The sequence below is a fragment of the Ictidomys tridecemlineatus genome, chromosome 5, assembly GCF_052094955.1.
Source record: "Ictidomys tridecemlineatus isolate mIctTri1 chromosome 5, mIctTri1.hap1, whole genome shotgun sequence".
NCBI classification, from domain to species: Eukaryota; Metazoa; Chordata; class Mammalia; order Rodentia; family Sciuridae; genus Ictidomys; species Ictidomys tridecemlineatus.
Window position 1 is genome coordinate 147,459,987 of NC_135481.1, and position 20,964 is coordinate 147,480,950.

Consider the following 20,964-nt stretch of genomic DNA (forward strand, 5'->3'; position numbering starts at 1 on the left):
CTCTTTCATCAGTCCCTGGGATTGCTTGCTGCCTTCCTTGTGTGGCTCTGCAGGACTTGGTTTATTTTTCTCCATTTTAATGGTTTAGTTCCTAAAATACTGCAGAACTTTTCTACATTCTATGGGAAATAAAAGGTCTTTTCTCTTTGGGTGTTTCTCTCACTGCAAAGGAATGAAGAGTGAAAAACAACAGGGAAGATAACAAAACCTCCTTGTGTATACTTGATAAATGACTTTTAGACATGGATTCTCTTGGAGAGTGGTGGCTACCCTGTGTCTTTTTATACCTTAGGTAAATCTGCTAAAGAAAAGGGAGCATTGATAAATGTTTAATAATCATTGTTAACAAACAAAAGCAGCTTATACAGGCAGCAGGCCTAATAGTTCACAAAGTACTTTCCATTTTGAGACTTTGAGCAGTTTTGTGATGTGGATAGAGTCTTTTGTGGAGGTTATTATTATTATTTGCAGGGCGTAGAAGTTAAATGACTTGCCTGTAATCAACCAGCTGGTAAACAGAGTCTGTACTACAAATCAGATTTTCTGGTTTTAAAGCCAATGTTAGCCTCACTTGATCAAGTTATTTCTTTAATAATGATCAAAAATTATCTATTTTAAATACTCTAACCTTTATTAACCTCAATAGTAAATAAAAAGAAGAGTCACCCATCAAACTTTATAGGTATTATGAAAATGAATGAATTCCTTTTAGACCTGGGGGCAGGGAAGTCCTTCGAACTTAGACTCAAAATTCAAATACAATTGAGGAAAAGATGGAAAATTTGACACACTAAGGAAATTGCATGACAAAAAATGCTCATGGCAAATTCAGTAAGGTTGCAGGACACAAGATGAACATAAAAAAATCACTTGTTTTCTAGACAGTAGAAACCAACGATTAGAAAAAAGTAGTTTGGAAAATTAACTTGCCATTCACAATAGCATCAAAAGAACAAACACTGAGGAATGAATTTACCAAATAAGTACAAAGTCTAAGCTGTACAAAGTACAAAGCACAGTACAAAGAAACAACAGAGAATCAAATACATAGAAAGATATCCCATGTTCATGGACTGAAATAGTTGATATTATTAAAATGTCAATACTCCCTAAATTGAAATACTGATTCAATACAATGCCTATCAAAATTCCAGAGGATTTTTTTTTGGGGGGGGGGTTGTTGTTGTTTGTTTGTTTTGGCAGAAATTGAAAGGCTGATTCTAAAATTCCTATGAAAATGTAAGGGATCCATAATAGTCAAAATAATCTTTAAAAAAAGAAGGAAAAGGGAGATTCATACTTATAGATTTCAAAACTTACTGGAAAACAACAATGATTGAGATGATGTGATACTGGTAAAAGGATAGACATACAGATCAATGGAATAGAATTAAGAATCCAGAAATAAACCCTTACACCTAGGGTCAGTTGACTTTGGCAAGGGTGTCAATGGTAAAAAAGTGATTAAAAAATTGATAAAAATGGTAAAAGATTTTTAAAATTTTTAAAATCTAAGATTTTTTTCAATAAATGGTGCTGGGACAACTGTATAGCCTCATGCAAAAATAATGAGGTTGAATTTCTGTATCACACCACATAAACAGAGTAACAAAATGGATCAAAGACATTAGAGCTTTAAAACTATGGAAAATTCTTAGAAAAAAATATCAATGTAAGCCTTCATGAACTAGAATAGGCAATAGTTTCTTGGATGAGAAGCCAAAAGCACCAACAAAAAGAGGGGGAAAAACTAAACAAACTGAACTTAATCAAAATTTAATAACTTTCGTGCTTCAAAGGATGCTATCGAGAAAGTGAAGACAACACACTAAAAGGACAAAAGCATTTGCAAATCATATATCTGATATGCACTTAAAATCTAGCCTCCAGAACATATAAATAACTCCTAAGCAATTAATAAAAAGACAAACAACCCTATTTAAAATGCAAAAAAACCTTGAAATCAACATTTACCCAAATAAAACATAGAAAGGCCAATAAACACATAAAAATGTACAACATCATTAGTCATAGTCATGAGAGAAATTAAAATAACAAAATATAATGAGATATCACTTTATTCTTGCTAGACTGGCTAAAATAAAAAGACAGAAAATAAAATGTGTTGATGAGGATATGGAGAAGTAGGAATATTTAAGCATTGCTGATGGGAATATAAAATAGTGAGGTCACTTTGGATGTCAGCTTGGTTGTCCCTCAAAATTGTTTTTTCTTTTGGGGGGGTATCAAACATTTTATTTTTTTTTATTCTTAAAAAAAATTTAAAATTTTTTTAAAATAAATGACAGCAGAATGCATTACAATTCTTATTTCAGCACAATTTTTCATATCTATGGTTGTATATAAAGTATGTTCACACCAATTCGTGTCTTCATACATGTACTTTGGGCAATGATGTTCATCACATTCCACCATCCTTACTAACCCCCTGCCCACTCCCTCCCCCTCCCCCTCTGCTCTATCTAGAGTTCTATTCTTCCCATGCTTCCCTTCCCTACCTCACTGCGAATCAGCCTCCTTATATCAGAGAAAACATTCAGCATTTGTTTTTTGGGGGATTGGCTAACTTCACTTAGCATTATCTTCTCCAATGCTACCCATTTACCTGCAAATACCATTATTTTATTCTCTTTTATGAGTAATATTTCATTGTGTATATATGCCACATTTTTAATCCATTCATCTACTGAAGGGCATCTAGGTTGGTTCCACATAGCTATTGTGAACTGTGCTGCTATAAACATTGATGTGGGTGTGGCCCTGTAGTCTGCTGTTTTTAATCCTTTGAGTATCAACCCAGGAGAAGGATAGCTAGGTCAAATGGTGGTTCCATTCCCAGATGTCCAAGGAATCTCCATACTGCTTTCCATATTGGCTGCACCAATTTGCAGTCATTTATGTATATTAGTGACAAAGTATCTGAGAGGGAAATGAGGAAAACTACCTCATTTACAATAGCCTCAAAAAAAAAAATACTTGGGAATCAACTTAGCGAAAGAGGTGAAAGAACTATACAATGAAAACTACAGAACCCTAAAGAAAAAAAAAATCAAAGAAGACCTTAGAAGATGGAAAGATCTACCTTGCTCTTGGATAGGCAGAATTAATATTACTAAAATGGCCATATTACCAAAAGCACTTTACAGATTTAATGCAATTCCGACCAAAATCCCAATGGCATTCCTCATAGAAATAGGAAAAGCAATCATGAATTTCATCTGGAAAAATAATAGACCCAGAATAGCTAAAGCACCCCTTAGCAGAAAGAGTAAAGCGGGTGGCATCACTATACAGACCTTAAACTATACTACAGAGCAATAGTAACAAAAACAGCATGGTTTTGGCACCAAAACAGACTGGTAAACCAATAGTACGGAATAGAGGACACAGAAACTAACCCACAAAATTACAATTATCTTATATTAGACAAAGTTGCCAAAAACATGAATTGGAGAAAAGATAGCCTCTTCAACAAATGGTGCTGGGAAAACTGGAAATCCATATGCAACAAAATGAAATTAAACCCCTATCTCTCACCATGCACAAAACTCAACTCAAAGACCTAGGATCAAAGACCTAGGAATTAAGCCAGAGACTCTGCATCTAATAAAAGAAAAAGTAGGCCCTAATCTTTATCATGTGGGATTAGGCCCAACTTCCTTAATAAGTGCAAGAATTAAAACCAAGAATCAATAAATGGGATGGATTCAAACTAAAAAGTTTTTTCTCAGCAAAAGAAACAATCTGTGACGTAAATATACATCTTGGGAGCAAATTTTTACCCCTCACACATCAGATAGAACACTAATCTCTAGGGTATATAAAGAACTCAAAAAGCTAAGCAACAAAAATACAAATAATCCAATCAATAAATGGGCCAAGGACCTGAACAGACACTTCTCAGAAGAAGATATACAATCAATCAAAAAATATATGAAAAATGCTCATCATCTCTAGCAATTAAAGAAATGTAAATCAAAACTAATCTAAGTTAGAATGGCACACTCCAGTCAGATGACAGTTATTATGAATACAAAGAATAATAAGTGTTGGCGAGGATGTGGGGAAAAGGTATATTCAAAATTGTTAAATATAGAGGAGATACCATATGATCATCAATTTCACTCCTAGTTTTATACTCAAGAGAAAAGAAAAGGTATATCCATGTTAAAAAAAAAAACAAAACTTACATACAAATGTTCACAGCAGCATTATTCAAAATAGCCAAAGTGGAAACAACCCAAATGCCTATCAACTGATGAGTCAGTAAACAAATGTGGTACATCTGTAGAATGTAATATATTCTGCCATAAAAGGAATGAGGTACTGATAAGTGCTAAATGTGAATGAACCATAAACATATTATGCTAAATTGAAGATACCACAGGAAGATGCCATATATATCGTATGATTTCACATGTATGAAATGTCAAGAACAGACAAATCCATAGAGACAGGAAGGAAACTGGCAGTTGCTAAAAGAAAGGGCAGAGAAGAGAATGGAAAAGGACTACTAATGGGTACATGGTTTCTTAAAAACATTATGGGATTAGATAGCAGTAATGTTTGCAAAATTGTGTAAATATAGCCGGGTGCAGTTGTGCACACCTGTAACCCCGTGGCTTGGGAGGCTAAGGCAGGAGGATAGCAAGTTCAAAGTCAGCTTCTGCAACTTAGCAAGGCCCTAAGCAACTTAGTGAAGTCCTGAGCAACTCGGGGAGACTCTGTCTAAAAACAAAAAACAAAAAAAGGGCTGGGGATGTGGCTTGGTGATTAAGCACCCTGGGTTCAATCCTCATTACCAAAAAAAAAAAAAAGTATGTAAATATAATAAAATCATAAATTGGATACTTTAAAATAATGAATTTCATGGAATACAAATTACCTCAATAAAAATGTGATGAGCAAAATTTTTAAAAAATGGCAAATTAGATGAAAATATTTACCACATATTATCATAGTGAAAGGGGCAATATGTGCAAGATATGGAGAACTTTTAACAGTTGAGGCAAAATAGATTTTTAAAAATTCTATTCAAAAATTGGCAAATGATATGAATAATTCACAAAAAGACAATTCACAAAAATACTAATGTGCTTTAAGCATATAAAAAGATATTCAAAACTCCACTTAAAAATAGAAATGCAAATTAAAACTATGCTGAGATGTCATTTCTTTACCCATCAGATTGGAACTAACTCAAAAGCTTGACAATACACTTTACTGGAACAGGTTGTTCAGAAACTGGCATTCTTGCACATTGCTCATGGAAATGCAAATGGTACAAGTCCAGTTGAAAGGCATTTTGGCAATGTAGTACAATTAGCAATAAAATACAATATTAATAACTTATGCAATAAGATGAAAATAACAAAGCATACTCCCTTTGACCTAATAGTCCCATGTCTAGGAATTTACTCTGAAGATATAGTACCAACAATATGAAAATAATTGCAAAATATTGACACCTATCTAAATGTCCAAATAGGAAATTGTTTGGGAAAAAACCCACCCTACTAAACATGTATAAAATGTATTATTTATCTACACAAGACAATGATAGAGATTTTTTGAACTGCTATAAAATGATTTCTAGATATTCTATTAAGTCAAAAAAAATACAAATGAACATAAATAACTTGGTGGGGGTGGGAAGAGAGGCAATGTCAAGGATAAGTTAAATGAACTAGCAGAATGGAAAATCATTACAATGATCACAATTAAGACTGGTTTCTTTCCAAGTTAATCAATGGATGCTAAAACTACAGGGAAAAGTTTGATGAGAAACAGAATACTTACATAGTCTAAAAATATTTCATTAAAAGCTAAGCTCTAGAACCAATCTAAGTACTCTACAACAGATGAATAGATAAAAAATGTACATATACACAATGGAATAACCAGCCATAAACAAGAATGAAATTATGGTATTTGCTGGTAAATGGATGAAAATGGATACTCTCATGCTAAGTAAAATAAGACAATGCCCCCAAAACCAAAGGCTGAATGTTCTTTCTGATATGTGGTTGCTAGCAAACAGTAAGGGGTGGGGGAGGGAAGGAAAGTTCATCAGATTAGACAAAGGGGAATGAAAGGAATTGAGAGGGGATGGGAAAAGGAAAGAAAGAATGAGAAAGAATGAATCAGACATAACTTTCTTATGTTCATATATTGAATACACGACCATTGTAACTCCACATCATCTACAACCACAAGAATTCGAAGTTAGACTCCATGTATGTATAATATGTCAAAATACACTCTACTGTCATGTATATCTAAAAAGAATGAATTTTAAAAACAAAAATATATGTCAGAATGCTTATTATCTGTGAGGGGGGAAAATCATTACCATGTAGTGAAGAAACTGTACATCACCATGAATGGATGATAAAAATTAGCCTCACCCGTGAAGGACAGGTGGACATTGTGTCTCTGGATGCAACACCTTACCTCTGCCCAGTCTTTTGTAGTGCTCTTACTGAGCATGCTTAACCAGAGTCTACTCAGAGAAAACATCATACAAACCCAAATAGAAGACCAGCCTATGAAGCAGCTGCCCTGTTTTCTTCAAAAATTTCAGCATCATAAATAACAAAGACAGGATAAGAACTTATTCTAGATTAAAGGAGACCAGAGCCATTAAATACAGCACATAATCTTGGATTGGATCTTGTATTGGAAGGAAAAAAGTCATAAAGGACAAAACTCGGAGAATCAACAAAATGAACAGGACTTGTACTAATGTTAAATTTCCTAAATTTGATATTGTGTTTTACTTTGTAGGAGAGTGAATAACACATACACTAAAGTACACTGAAGTATCCATGGGTAAAGGGACATAATGTATTAGATATATTTTTCAAATAATTAAATATACAAACAATTATCCTACAAATTATGTAAATGTGTATGTATACATATAAATATATAGATAGATAGATAATATCCATCTATATAAATATATTCATACGTATATATGTGTGTGCATAAATATATATATGTATAAATATGTCTATATAAATATATATAAAATTCATAAATATGTATCTCTCTATAAATATATATATGTATAAATACACACACACAGGTAAGGAAAACAAATGTGACATAGTACTTTAAAATGGTGAGCTTGGGGCTTCACAAACAGAGCTCACTTCCCATTCATACAGTACTAAGAACTTCTGACTGAAAAGGCCTGCTATTCTGAAAGGTCACATTTATATGTGAATGCCTCTGCTGATTCCTGCTTTTGGACATTTATATTACTTTCCTCTAAGCCAATGTGTCCTAAACTATGACTAGGATAACATTAGTGTTTCAGACTTACTAGATCCCCCTCTTTATTTGAAATCCACAATGGTACATTTAATGCACTATAAAACCATGTGTTAAGTAACTGTTTAATTTTAACTTAAAACATGTTGATATTTTTGAAAAAACCATAAACACACTTTCCAGGAAGACCTACAAATTCTGGTGATATAGTTAATATCCTATAGAACATAGATTGGAGAATACTTCTCTAAACTGAACTTAAATCTTTGAATGCATACGGTTGATGTTGGGTCTTAGAAGCCATCTCTCATTCCAGTGAATTTTTTTCAGGGGTAATGGCCCTTGGTGGAAGACTCCTACCATATTATCATTGGATGTCTGTCTTTGAATTTTAGAAATTGGTAGAGCAAAAGGTAGAACCAAGACTTGAAGTGTTGATCTATATTTAGTCATTAAAAATTTAGGGGACAACATTTGAAAACCAATTTATATAATCCATTACATCAACAAGCTAAAGAAGAAAAATCACATGATCACTGGATGCAGATAAACATTTGACAAAACCCAACACCCATTTATGATTTAAAAAAAAAACTCAGTAAATTAAGAATAGAGGAGAACTTCCTCAATTTGATAAAGAATATCTATTTAAAAAATCTATAGCTGGGGCTGGAGATGTGGCTCAAGTAGTAGCGCACTCGCCTAGATTCCCCGCACCACATAAAAACAAAATAAAGATATTGTATGTCCACCTAAAAAACCTATATAATAAAACAATAATAATAAAAATCTATAGCTAACATAACATTTAAAGATAAGAAATTTAAAGCTTTCCTGCTAAGATCAGAAACAGGCAAAGATGTCTCCTCTCATCATGGCTTTTCAGCATCATATTAGAAACTTTGGATAATGCAAACAGATAAGAAAAGGAAATAAAAGCTATAAGATTGCAAAGAAAAAAGTAAAACTGTCTTTGTTCGTCTTTGTTTATGTTGAAAATCTGAAATTAATTGACAAAAATACTCCTGGAACTAATAAACAATTATATCAAGTTGCAGGATACAAGGTTAACTAAACAAAAGTCAATTGTTTTTTTATATGCCAGCAATGAACAAATGGAATTTGAAATTAAAAACACAATAATGCCAGGTGTGGGGGCTCATGCCTATAATCACAGTGGGGCAGGAGTATCATGAGTTCAAAGATAGCCTCAGCAACTTAGCAAGGCCCTAAGCAACTTAGGGAGACCCTGTCTCTAATAATATATACACCCACATATATTTGGCTGGGGATGTGGTTCAGTGGTTAAGTGCCCTTGGGTTCAATCTCGGTACCCCCCACACAAAACGACAATAATAACAATAACAAAAACCCACAACAACATTTAGTTAGAACCTCCAAAATGAAATCATGGAATTTCCTTAAGAATTTAATTTTATTACAAAATGAAAATTAATAAAATGTGCACACGACCTACATGAGGAAAACTACAAAACTACAATCTTCATGAAAGAAATAAAAAAAATAATAAATGGAGATATATTCCATATTCACAGACAGGAAAACTGTTAAGATGTTAATTCTTCTAAAATTGATGTATAGATTCAATGCAATTCAAATCAAAATCTAGGCAAGTTATTTTATGGATATTGATAAATTGATTCTAAAGTTTATATGTAGAGGCAAAAGACTCCAAATAGCCAACTGAATAGTGAGGAAAACAACAAATTAGAGGTCTGGCACTACATTACTTTAAGACTTACTATAAAGCTTCAGTCTGATGTTGGCAAAAGAATAGACAAATAAATCAATGGAACAGAATAGAAAGCGCAGGACTAGACCCACCTTAATATACTCAATTGACCTTTGACGAAGGACCAAAGATAATACAATGGACAAAAGACATCTTTTCAAGAGTGTTGGAACAACTAGACATTCACACATGGGGAAAAAAAAAAAATCTAGAAATACAGTTTAAATTTGTCACAAAAAAATAATTTGAAATGAACCACAGACCTAAATGTAAAATAGAAAACTATAGAAAATCTAGGTGCTCTTGGGTTTGTGATGACTTTTTAAGATATAACACCAAGAGTATGATCCATGAAAGAATTTATAAGCTGGACTTGATTGAAATTAAAAATTTCTGCTTTATGAAAGACAATATCAAGAGAGTAAAAAGACAAGCCACAGACTAGGAGGATATTTGCAAAGATACTTCTGGAAAAAGGACTGTTATCCAAAATATATAAAGAACTCTAAAAATTCAACAACAAGAAAAAAACAACTTGCTTAAAAATGGGCCAAAAACCTTAACAAGCACCTCAGCAAAGAAGACACACAGATGGCAAATAAGCATATGAAAAGATACTCCAGTTCATGTTATCAGGAAAATGCAAATTAAAACCAATAAAATGGTCCAGAATACTGACAACTCCAAGGATAGGGAGCTAGGGTATTCTCATTCATTGCTGGTGGGAATGCAAAATGGTTTAGCTGCTTTGGAAGATAGTTTGGCAGTTTCTTCTAAAACAATTCTTACCATATGGCATTTACCCACGGGTGTTGAAAACTTATGTCCTCGTAACAGCCCATATATGGATTTTTTTATAGTAGCTATATTCATAAATGGCAAAGCTTGGAAGTAACCAAGATATCCTTTAGTAGGTGAATGGATAAACTGTGGTACCTGCAGGCAATGGAAACCTGACAGAAATCTGGACTCCTCCCCTCCCTCACACCCCTACATCTGCATACGCCCCCAGGCCTGTCATTTCTATTCCCCACATGTCTCTCATATCTGTCCACAGGTCTCCATTCCCAGGGATACCACCTGAATCCAGGCCATCATCATCCCCTACCTGACCTGTGGTGGTCATCTCTGGGTGATTACCCTGCTTATTTACCCACCACCACATTCTCCTTAGAAAATTCCTTCAAGACTAATCATTTGATGGTATCAATCTTCCTGCTTGAAAACCTTCAAATATCCTGAGGAGGAAGCTCAAATTCCTTAACATGACTTTCAACTCTTATCCAAATGATAGCCATCTACTACCTGCATCTTTCCTGTGGTCCAGGGCACGGGGTTATATTCAGTTTACTCTTTGTCTCACTTTCAGGCCTTTTCCTAAGCTCTGCCCTCTTGCTGGGCTAGTTCTCTCCACCTATTAGTACTTTTTGAAATTGATATTTACATTTAGTATCTAATCCCTCACATTTCACTTTATACAATCTGCTTACTGTCTTCATCTTTGCCCCAGTGACCAATGAAAGGAGAGAAAAAATAAAAAGGTGTAGGGGTGGGGAACAGAAAAGGAAAGACCTTTGGTAAAGAGAGAAATTCTTAAAAATCCATATGTAGCACTATGCATCTGGCACTGTGCTAAGCACTTTACAAATAATATCATTTATCCTACCAAAAAATTCTATTTCCATAGTAAAAGATATCAAGAAGAAGTGACAAAAGGCATCTCTCTCATTTTTATTTTTTCTTCTGTTTTTTTTTTTTCCTGGCAAATTCTTTTCATTCTCCTTTTTATTTCTTTGCCAAGGTTATCATTCACTTGACCAATGACTATGGAAGTTCCTCAAGATTCTGTCATTAGTCAGAATTTTTCTGTTCTGGCTCCCTCCTCCCTTCCTCCTCCCTCTGCCTAGGTGATCATGACCTCTCTGTATGGAAGTGAGTGTCTTCCTGAGCTGCAGCCTGGTTACCTAGTTGCCGGCTGTCACTCCACTCATATGCCTCACAGGCCTCTCCGACTCACCATCCTAAACAGAGCTCCCCATCTCTGCATTACCTGGTCACCCCTATTCCTCCACTGTAATGGTCCAAACATCCACACAGGAATCTGGGAGCCATCCCAGACTTCTCACCCTGCCTCACACATATATAATCTCTATGTTGTATCAATTATGACTTCTAAATATTTCTTCAATTTGTCATCCCCGCTACCTTTGTCCTACTCCACACCACTGTCATTTCTCGATTTCACTACTTCAGTAGCCTCCCACTCTTGGCACAACCTTTCAAATCTATTCTCTACACATCAGCCAGGAGAATCTTGCTTTAAAAAAATTACCAGTTTTAAATCTGGGCTATGCCATTTATTGGTTGCATCCTCCTGGGCATATCACTCAACCTTTCTAATTCCTATCTTCCTTCTCTATAAGCTGGAAATGATATGTTACAAAGTGGTAATAATGATTAAAGAGATGATCCAGATAAAGTGAAAGAATGGGGCACTCTAACACACTGTGAGTGGGAGTATAAATTGTCAGACAAATTTAAAAAGACATAGCAATAATATATTCCCAGTACCATGTCATTATATCTTCTTTGAAATAACAGGCATGGGTTAGTCTATATTTTGCATTCTCAGAAAAATTTTAAAAAGTGCTCTTCAACCATGCTATGATATAAGACATGATTGATGTTAGATATCAACTTGGCTAGGTTATGGGGCCCAGTTGTTTGGTCAAACACCAGTCCAGATGTTGCTGTGACTATCTTTTGTAGATGTGATTGATATTTGCAATCACTTAGTTTTAAGTAAAGGAAGTGGCTCTCACTCATATAAGTGGACCTCATCCATTCAGTTGAAGACCTAAAGAATAACAACAACGACAAAAATCCTGAAATTTCTCAGAGCAGAAGGAATTCAGCTTTAGGATTGTAACATAGAAATACTGCCCACATTTCCAGGCCGTCTGTGACTGTAACAGAGAAACCATGCCCAAGTTTCCAGCCTGCTGGCCTGTCCTATGGATTTCTTGCCAATCCCAAAAGCACATGAGCCAATTACTTAAAATAATTCTCTTTCTAAATATATATATTGAGAAAGAAAGGGATCCTACTGGTTCTTTTTCTCCATAGTACTCTGAGATACTCACTGTAGGATCTTATGGTGACAAAGTAGAATACTAGCTAACTGATACAACTCTAAGTGGCTCTAGGTAAAGTTTTTAGAATGTCATTTAAGAAAAGACTCCCCAGTCAGTTTACTAATATGAGCTATATTTACTAATATAAATACCAAAGGATAAAGAAACTTCATGTTGGAAACAGGACTTAAATTTTGCACATAACTTGAGAAAACCCATCTCAGGCTGCTGGCAGATATACAACTAGTAGTGGGGATAGTACAGAGCACTCACCTGCTTGGCCACCTAATATGAAAATCTTTGCTGAACATCTACTGTAGGCCAAGTGTTCTGCTTAACCAGAACAAACCACAAAGTCAGGCACTTTCAGGGCTGTTGTAACCACTTGTGATTATGAAAAACATTGGATCTAATGTGGCTCTAGTGGCCAGTACATCAACCTTACCTGTAAGAAATGATTGATGGCCACATCGTGCAATCCCAGGGCTTGCTCTACAGCGGCTAATTCCCTCAAGACTGATACATACTCATGACCTTGTTCACCTTTGCTGATCTCAGTATATTCCAAAGCCTCTTTGTAGTAGGGCAAAGCTTCTTTAGATTTCTTCTGAGCTTGATGCATCCTAAAAAAAATCAACAATATTATTTTTCAAATAATTAAAATAGAAAATGCTAAAAATAACTGTGGCTCCACAATCTTGCTATCGTGAATTGTGCTGCTATGAACATCGATGTAGCAGTGTCCCTGTAGCATGCTCTTATTAGGTCTTTAGGGAATAGACGGAGAAGGAGCAGAATACATCAGACACTAGAATGGCAATATGTAAATCAATGGAAGTGTAACTGATGTGATTCAGCAATCTGTATACGGGGTAAAAATGGGAGTTCATAACCCTCTTGAATCAAACTGTGAAATATGATATATCAAGAAATATGTAATGTTTTGAACGACCAACAATAAAAAAAGAAAAATAAATAAATAAAAATAACTGTGGCATGGAGGTCAGAATATGACTCTCTGAACCCTGGTGTTTAGGCTTGTTTGCATGACAGCTGAGTTTTTTCTCCTCTTGGCAGCTGGCCATTATGGTCAAGAAGATGGACTGTGGGATCACCAGCAAGGTTCACTTACTGATTCCCCCACTTAGTAGACACATGACCTTCAAATCACACAACAGTTTCCTTGTGGATAATTTAAGGATGATTATAGTGCCCGCTTCATTAGGTTATCGAATTAGTTAATTTTCACAAAAACACCAACATAGTCTCTGATATATATGCAGGTGTTAGTTGAAAAAATATAAAATACTTACAAAACAACAATAGCAACCATAAAGGATGCTGAGACCCTAAATCATTGATCTGCTGAGAAATTTCCCACTATTGGTGAGGATGCAAAATACTCTCATTTACTGTAGGGGAGAATATGATTTGGGCATACACTTCTCTGTATCAAAATAATATATATATGGTAAATGTATATATGCAAATATTAAATTCTGCATATTTATCTTGAAGCAATGCTATGGCAGGGGCAAGAAGAAACACACAAGAATGTTTACATTGGCATGCTCTATAATAAAGGGCAAGTACAAAGCACTTACATTAACCACTTGGGAACTGTTTAAGCAGGTTACCCTAAGTACATCTATACTGTAGAATGTCATATAGCCATTAAAATGTCGGTCCTTACTTATCAACCCAGAAACATATCCATTTTATATTCTTCAGTAAAAAGACAGGTTATTAAAATGGTTTGTATATCAACTGATGCATGTGAAAATTTTAAGGTAATCTACATGGATACAAATGCATAGAGAGATGTCAGAACATGTTAGCAACAGCTCATTTTCTAAGCAGTTGTATTTGAGTGATTTTAATTTTTTGTTTATGCTTTTCTAAATTTCTCAAATTTCCTTCTATAAAGCTATATTACTTTTATATCAAAAATGCTAATTTAAACGTTATAAGTAAATGTGGCAGTGGGAAAATATTCTTTCAGCTTCTTAGGGTAAGAATCTTGCATATAAAAATGTGTCCCTAGATATTTCTCAGCAAACAGAAAGACAAGCATTTAAAAATATTCTCCAAAATATTTTCTAAGATCATTTTCTTTCATGGGAAGATTCTATGTACAAAATTCTTAATGAAAGAATCAATTCCTCCTATGTTGCCCTTCATCTCAGAATCTTTTTTATTATTATCATAATTATTAGTGCACTTTAATTGTGCAAATCAGCCGGTTTCTTTTTTTTTCATTTTTTTATTGATTGTTCAAAACATTACAGAGCTCATGATATATCATCTTTCATACATTTGACTCAATTGGGTTTTGAACTCCCCAAATACATATTGCAGACTCACTTCTGTTACATACTCACATTTTTACATAATGGCATATTAGTGACTGTTGTATTCTGCTACCTTTCCTATCCCCTACTATCCCCCCTCCCCTTCCCTCCCCTCCCATCTTCCCTCTCTACCTCCTCTGCTGTTGTTCAATTCTCTCCCCTTTTTTCCCCCCTCCCCCTTGCCCCTCATAACCTCTTATAATTTTGTGTATCACTGAAGGTCTCCTACCATTTCCATATGCTTTCCCTTCTCTCTCCCTTTCTCTCCCCCCATTCCTCTTAGTTTACTGTTAGTCTTTTCCTCATGCTCTTCCTTCCTGTTCTATTCTTAGTGGCTCTCTTTATATCAAAGAAGACATTTGACATTTGTTTTTTAGGGCTTGGCTAGCTTCACTTAGCATAATCTGCTCTAATGCCATCCATTTCCCTGCAAATTCTATGATTTTGTCATTTCTTAGTGCTGCATAATACTCCATTGTGTATAGCTGCCACAATTTTTTTATCCACTCATCTATTGAAGGGCATCTAGGTTGGTTCCACAGTCTAGCTATTGTGAATTGTGCCGCTATGATCATTGATGTGGCAATATCTCTATAGTACGCTCTTTTAAGTTCCTCAGGGAATAGTCCTAGGAGGGTGATAGCTGGGTCAAATGGTGGATCCATTCCCAGCTTTCCCAGGTATCTCCATACTGTTTTCCAAATTGGCCACACCAATTTGCAGTCCCACCAGCAATGTACAAGTGTACCCTTTTCTCCACATCCTCACCAGCACTTATTGTTGTTTGACTTCATAATCGCTGCCAATCTTACTGGAGTGAAATGGTATCTTAGGGTGGTTTTGATAAATCAGCCGGTTTCATTGTGACATTTCTCTATATGTATATAACATGCTTTGATCCACCCTCCCTACTATCCTTTCTTACTCCTGTTTCTCCTCCCCTGATCTCCTTTCCCTTGTCAGTAGGCCACCTTCTGCTCTCATGTTGTCTTTCTTTTCTTTTCAATCTCAATATATGAGAGAAAACATGTGATACTTGTCTGAGTCTGGCTCATTTTGCTTAACATGATGATCTCTACTTCCATCCATTTTCCTGCAAATAACAGGATTCCATTCTTTTTTATAGTTAAATAATATTCCTCCATTGTGCATATATCCCACATTTTATTTGTCCATTCATCCATTGATTGGCATCTAGGCTGATTCCATAACTCGGTAAATTCTGAACAGGGCCACTCTAAACATGGGTATGCAGGAATCTTTTGTATGCTGACTTCTATTTCCTTGGATATATACCCAAGAGTGGTGTAGCTGGATCATATAATAGCTCTATTTTTAGTTTTTTGAGGAACTTCCATGCTGTTTCCATGATGACTATACTAATTTACATTCCCACCAAGTGTAGGAGTTCCTTTTCTCTGGAATCCTCACCAGCATTTGTCACTTTTGTGTTCTGATAATGGGGTGAGATGGAATCTCAGTATGGTTTTTATTTGCATTTCCCTGATGTTGAGTATTTTTTCCATGTATTTATTTGTCATCTGTGCTTTCTTCCTCTGAGAAGTGTCTGTTAGGCTCATTTGCCTATTTATTGATTGGGTTACTTGTTCTTTTGGTGTTGAATTTTTAAAAAATATATTCTGGATATTAATCCTGTCAGGTCACTAGCTGGCAAAGATTTTCTCCCATTTATAGACTGTCTTTTCACTGTTGATTGTTTCTTTTCCTATGCAAAAGCTTTTTAATTTGATACCATCCCATTTTTTCAGTTCTTACTATTACTTTCTGAGCTACTGGAGTGCTTTTCAGTACCAATATCTTTAAGTGCTTCCTCTGTTTTCCTCTAGCAGTGTCAAAGTTTCAGGTCTTACATTAAAGTCTTTGATTATTTTGAGTTGACTCTTTTACAGGGTGAGAGAAATCTAGTCTCAATCTTTCACAGGTGGATTTTCAGTTTTCCCTCTTCAACCATATGTTAAAGAGATTGTCTTTTTTCCAATGTATGTTTTTGGTTTCTTTGTTGAAAATCAGATGACTACAGATGCATGGGTTTATACCTGATCCTATATTCTGGTCTTTGGTCTATGTATCATTTTTTTATGTCAATATCGTGCTGTTTTTGTTACAATGACTCTATATTATATTTTGATATCAGGTATTGTGATGCCTCCTCTTGTTCTTTTTGCTCAGAATTGCTTTGGTTGTTCTGGTGCCACAAAAGTCTGATACAAAAAGGAATTACAATTCCCCAAAGGGACATGGGTAAACTAAGACATAATGGGAGAAAGTGACTAAATAGCTGCAAAAAATAGGTCTTATTTTCAACTCAGTCATTGAATGTTTTTCACATTTGTTTGCTCTCTAAAGGAATTAAACGATAAAAGTGAAGATACTTTTCAGATCTGTGGTTCTGATGACCATAATGGAATAAAATGCTGATTGGACAATTTACAAACCTGCCTGTCTTCTATCATCGTTGAAGAGGTTTAAAACACAGTAAGAGGTTAGAGATTAATATGTGCCTGAACCAAGTAAAATTATATCTCACAGCAACCCTAATCTTGGAAAGAAAGAGGTTAATAGGTGCCCTACAATGCCGGACTTCCCTTTGACTCTTAATGAGCTTAGAATGTAGTGAATTGTCATCATCTTTGCAATTATCATACTTTACTTTTGCAGAAAATAAAAACCAACTAGAAGCTTTGATAATGGGAAGAGGCTCTGAAAAATATAATTGATAAGAAATCACTTAGTTAAAGAATTAGATTCCTGGTAGACAAGGCTGAAATAATCCAAAATAGGGGTCAGGAAACTCTGGTCTGGGACCACATTTGCTGTTTGTTCTTGTAAATAAAACTTTTTTGGCATGATGCAATGCGTATTGGTTTATGCTTTGCCTACAGCTGCTTCCAAACTACGATGGTGGAGTTGAGTAGTTGTCATTAAAATCATAAAGCCCACAATATTTACTACCTTGACTTTTACAGAAAGTTTGTTGATCTCTGATTTAGAATTGGGAGAAAGTTGCATACTTTCAAAATGACTTTAGATTTATTTTTTCCACCTAATTTAGCCTAGAGAACTTAGACAATGCCATTGATATTTGAGCAAAGGAAAATTGTCTTCATCTTTTTCCTTTCTTATGTTCAAAAATGATGCAGATTGTGCCAAGGAAGTAAAGAATGGGTCCTTTGTTTCTAAGGCTGCCTGTTAAAGTCATGGAAGACTAATAAAGCAAATACAAACACCAAGATGATTTCATTTGGGCAACTGCTTTAAAAAGAAGCAAATGTCAAAGCTTAGTCAAGCTTATAAATGAGAGAAAATAAAACATCACGAGGCATGCATTAATTCATATAGCGACAATACTTCATTTCCTGAGATTGGATACTACAGAGAAGTGTTTGGGAGTTTGTAATGATGGAGAGAAACTGTGGGCAACTTATAGCCACTAACTATCTTAGCACAAAGCACAGCTTATTACTCCAAGTTAACACTACATTACTTCTTCAATGTCAAAAAGTCATCCTTCAAATACCTGCCTCTCAGAGAAATTTTTACTGAAAAGAACACAGGATGAAGCCCAGTATAATGGTGTACAACTGGAATCCCAGCTATTTGAGAGGCTGAGGTGGGAGGATCACAAGGTTGAGGACAAACTAGATTAACCAGTGAAAGCCCTTCTTAAAAAAAAAAAGAAGAAGAAGAAGAAAAAGAAAAGTTAGAAAAGGATAAGAGGCAGGGCAATTAGTTACAAGTACTGCAGCAGGAACATTCACACTTAACAAAGCTTGGGTAAGAATCGGATGTCTTTGAACCTTGGATTCCTCATCTGAACTCTGCTGTCTGATGGAATTGCTGTGAGAATCAAGCAAGATGTCAGTCAAGGTGCTTTGCAAATAGAAGTGAGCCATATAGGTTGGTACTGAATGCCTATACAGAATACTATCTTACTCCTCTTCCTTCCCAACCTGCATTCCACCTCAGACTGCCCTCTTGTAGAAATGGGCTACCTTGTGGTCTCCCCTCCACTACACAACCACCCACATAAGATTCTGGTAAGTCAAAATAATAGGCAGAATCAATCCAAAGGGATTGAAAATATTATGGGCAGTAAACATTTTTACTTATCCAACTGAACTTTTGAAAATTTTAATGTGTTATTTTAAGAACAATATAGATTCATCAAGAAAAGTTAGAAAAGATAGGTAAACACAAATTTTAAACATATGAAATTACCACAAATACAAATGGCATGAATACAAAAGCTCCAAATGGATGAGAAGCTTAAATTTAAAAAAGCAAGTCTATTATACATTTGAGAGAAAATATAAGGAAAAGTAATCCTGTAACTTTAGGTAGAGAAGGATTTCTTACACAGATACAAAAAAAGTGCCAAGCAACAGAGAAGATAGGCAGATTCAGTCACATTAAAGATAACAATTTCTGTGCATCAAGCAGAGCAGAAGAAGTTGGAAAGGCAAACTATACACTGGGCGCACATAGAATACATATAACCAGAATATGACTTCTTGCCAGAAATACAAAGGCTCTCTAAAAATTTTATTTTAGCCGCGCAAATCCCCCTGATAGAAAAATGAGCAAAAGATGTGAATTAGAGGGGGTTGGGGATATAGCTCAGTTGCTAGAGTGCTTGCCTAGGATGCACAAGGCCCTTGGTTCAATCCCCAGCACCACCACCAAAAAAAAAAAAAAAAAGATGTAAATTAGATAAATCACAGAAAAGGAATTTTAAGTGACCAAGAACATGGAAAGTATTCAATCCCACAATCAGGGAAATGTAATTAAATAAACCATGAGATATAATTTTATATCTATGTGATTAGCAAAGATTAAAAAGCCTGACAATGATATCAAATATTGAATGTAGAGTATCTAGAATTTATATACTCTGCTAATAGGAGCATAGGAGCATAAATTGGTGGAAAGTGTTTGAGAAAACCTGGTAAAGTTGAGGATGTGGATACTGGCCAAGTAAGCAATTACATTCCTGGATGTATACCTCAGAGATAGTCTTGCCTATGTCCCCAAAGAGACATAGAAAAGAATGCTCATGCAAATGGGGTCTATAGTAGTAAAAAATTGGAAGTAATTCACATGTTCACTCTCATGAGAATGGATAATTAAATTAGAATAAAAACAGACAATTAAAACTATATGGAGGTATAAAGAGACTAGAGGTGTATGTATCGATTGATAGGAATATAATTCAAAACTACAGATGTTACAGAGAAAAAAAGCAGCCACAGAAGGAAACTTGTGAAATTCAAAAACATAAAAAAATAACATTTTTATGGTGATACACGTTTGCAACAAAGGTGGAGAAACATTCGGGAGAGTGCAAACACTAAATTTGGCATAACAATTGCCTGTAAAGTGGAGGAAGAAAACAGGATTGGGGAGAATATATAATGGGATTTCAGATAAATATCTGAAATCTTCTCTTTTGTAAGTTTGGTGGTGTGTACATGGGAATTTGCATAATATCTATCCTTCACTATGCCTCAATATGTTATTTAAAAGATGAACACAGACAACACTGTTGTTCATTACATACCCAGAATGAAGTACATGCTCTACCCTGCTTCCCTTGAAATCGCTGTGCCGTACCATTACAGGGTCCTGGCACTAATGCAACCAGAAATGGAGGCTATTGAGCTAATGCAGCCCACAATGAGCCTTCTGAAGCTCACCGAGAGTACACCATTCACATAAAAGAAAAAGCGAAATAGAAAATAAAATTATTTCAGTTTCACAATATATTTAATAAAAAATAAATTGAGAGGGAGTACTATATCAAGAAATAACTAAATTATAGTCTTACCTCCATCTCCAACTCACTTAAAGGATCAGTCAATATCAGATAATCTTGTCTGTCTCCATTTTCTCATATGCAATGTTTGGGATAGCAATATTTTCTCCTTTCCATTTTCATCTACCTGTGGGGGATGCTTTGAGGATTTATTATCTAGTGTGTCCATAATGTGTTTGGTAGCTTTAGGAAACATACTAGACAGATGAAAAGATAGATAATTTTTAACAACAGAATGTGGCAGTATGTTAATTTGGCAGGTCCACAACTTAAACCATGGCATATTTTATTGAATGAAAATATATCCACAGAGATTCCACAGAGCACATGATGACATCTCATCTCAGACAAGTTTCAGGGATCTCACAGGGATGGAGAGTCATTTTAACATGCAATAAACAAATGCAATCTCCTCCGGTATTACTAAGGCAACAGAGAGCTTTCATTTAAAAACTCTAGAATTTGGCGAGAATATGGTACAACAGTGAGAAGGAAAGAGTTTGCAGAAATGTTGCCGATGATTGGAATCTGATGAGAAATCAATCCCCAAAGAGGAGAGTGGGAGTTTTCTAGAGTCAGAGTGAGGAAGAACTT

At 35.1% G+C, this 20,964-nt stretch overlaps 1 protein-coding gene across 4 annotated transcripts in view; it reads right to left on the bottom strand.

Moving 5' to 3' along the window:
• Ttc23 (tetratricopeptide repeat domain 23) overlaps positions 1-20,964 on the bottom strand; it is a 94,170-nt gene that overhangs the window by 39,568 nt on the left and 33,638 nt on the right. For all 4 annotated transcript variants that reach the window (XR_013439480.1, XM_078051245.1, XM_013356296.4 and 1 more), the window contains exon 6: positions 12,632-12,809. Coding sequence is in view for 3 of the 4 variants with exons in the window: in XM_078051245.1 (XP_077907371.1) it covers positions 12,632-12,809 (178 nt within the window). In the remaining variant the exon portion in view is untranslated. The remainder of the gene's footprint in view (positions 1-12,631; positions 12,810-20,964) is intronic.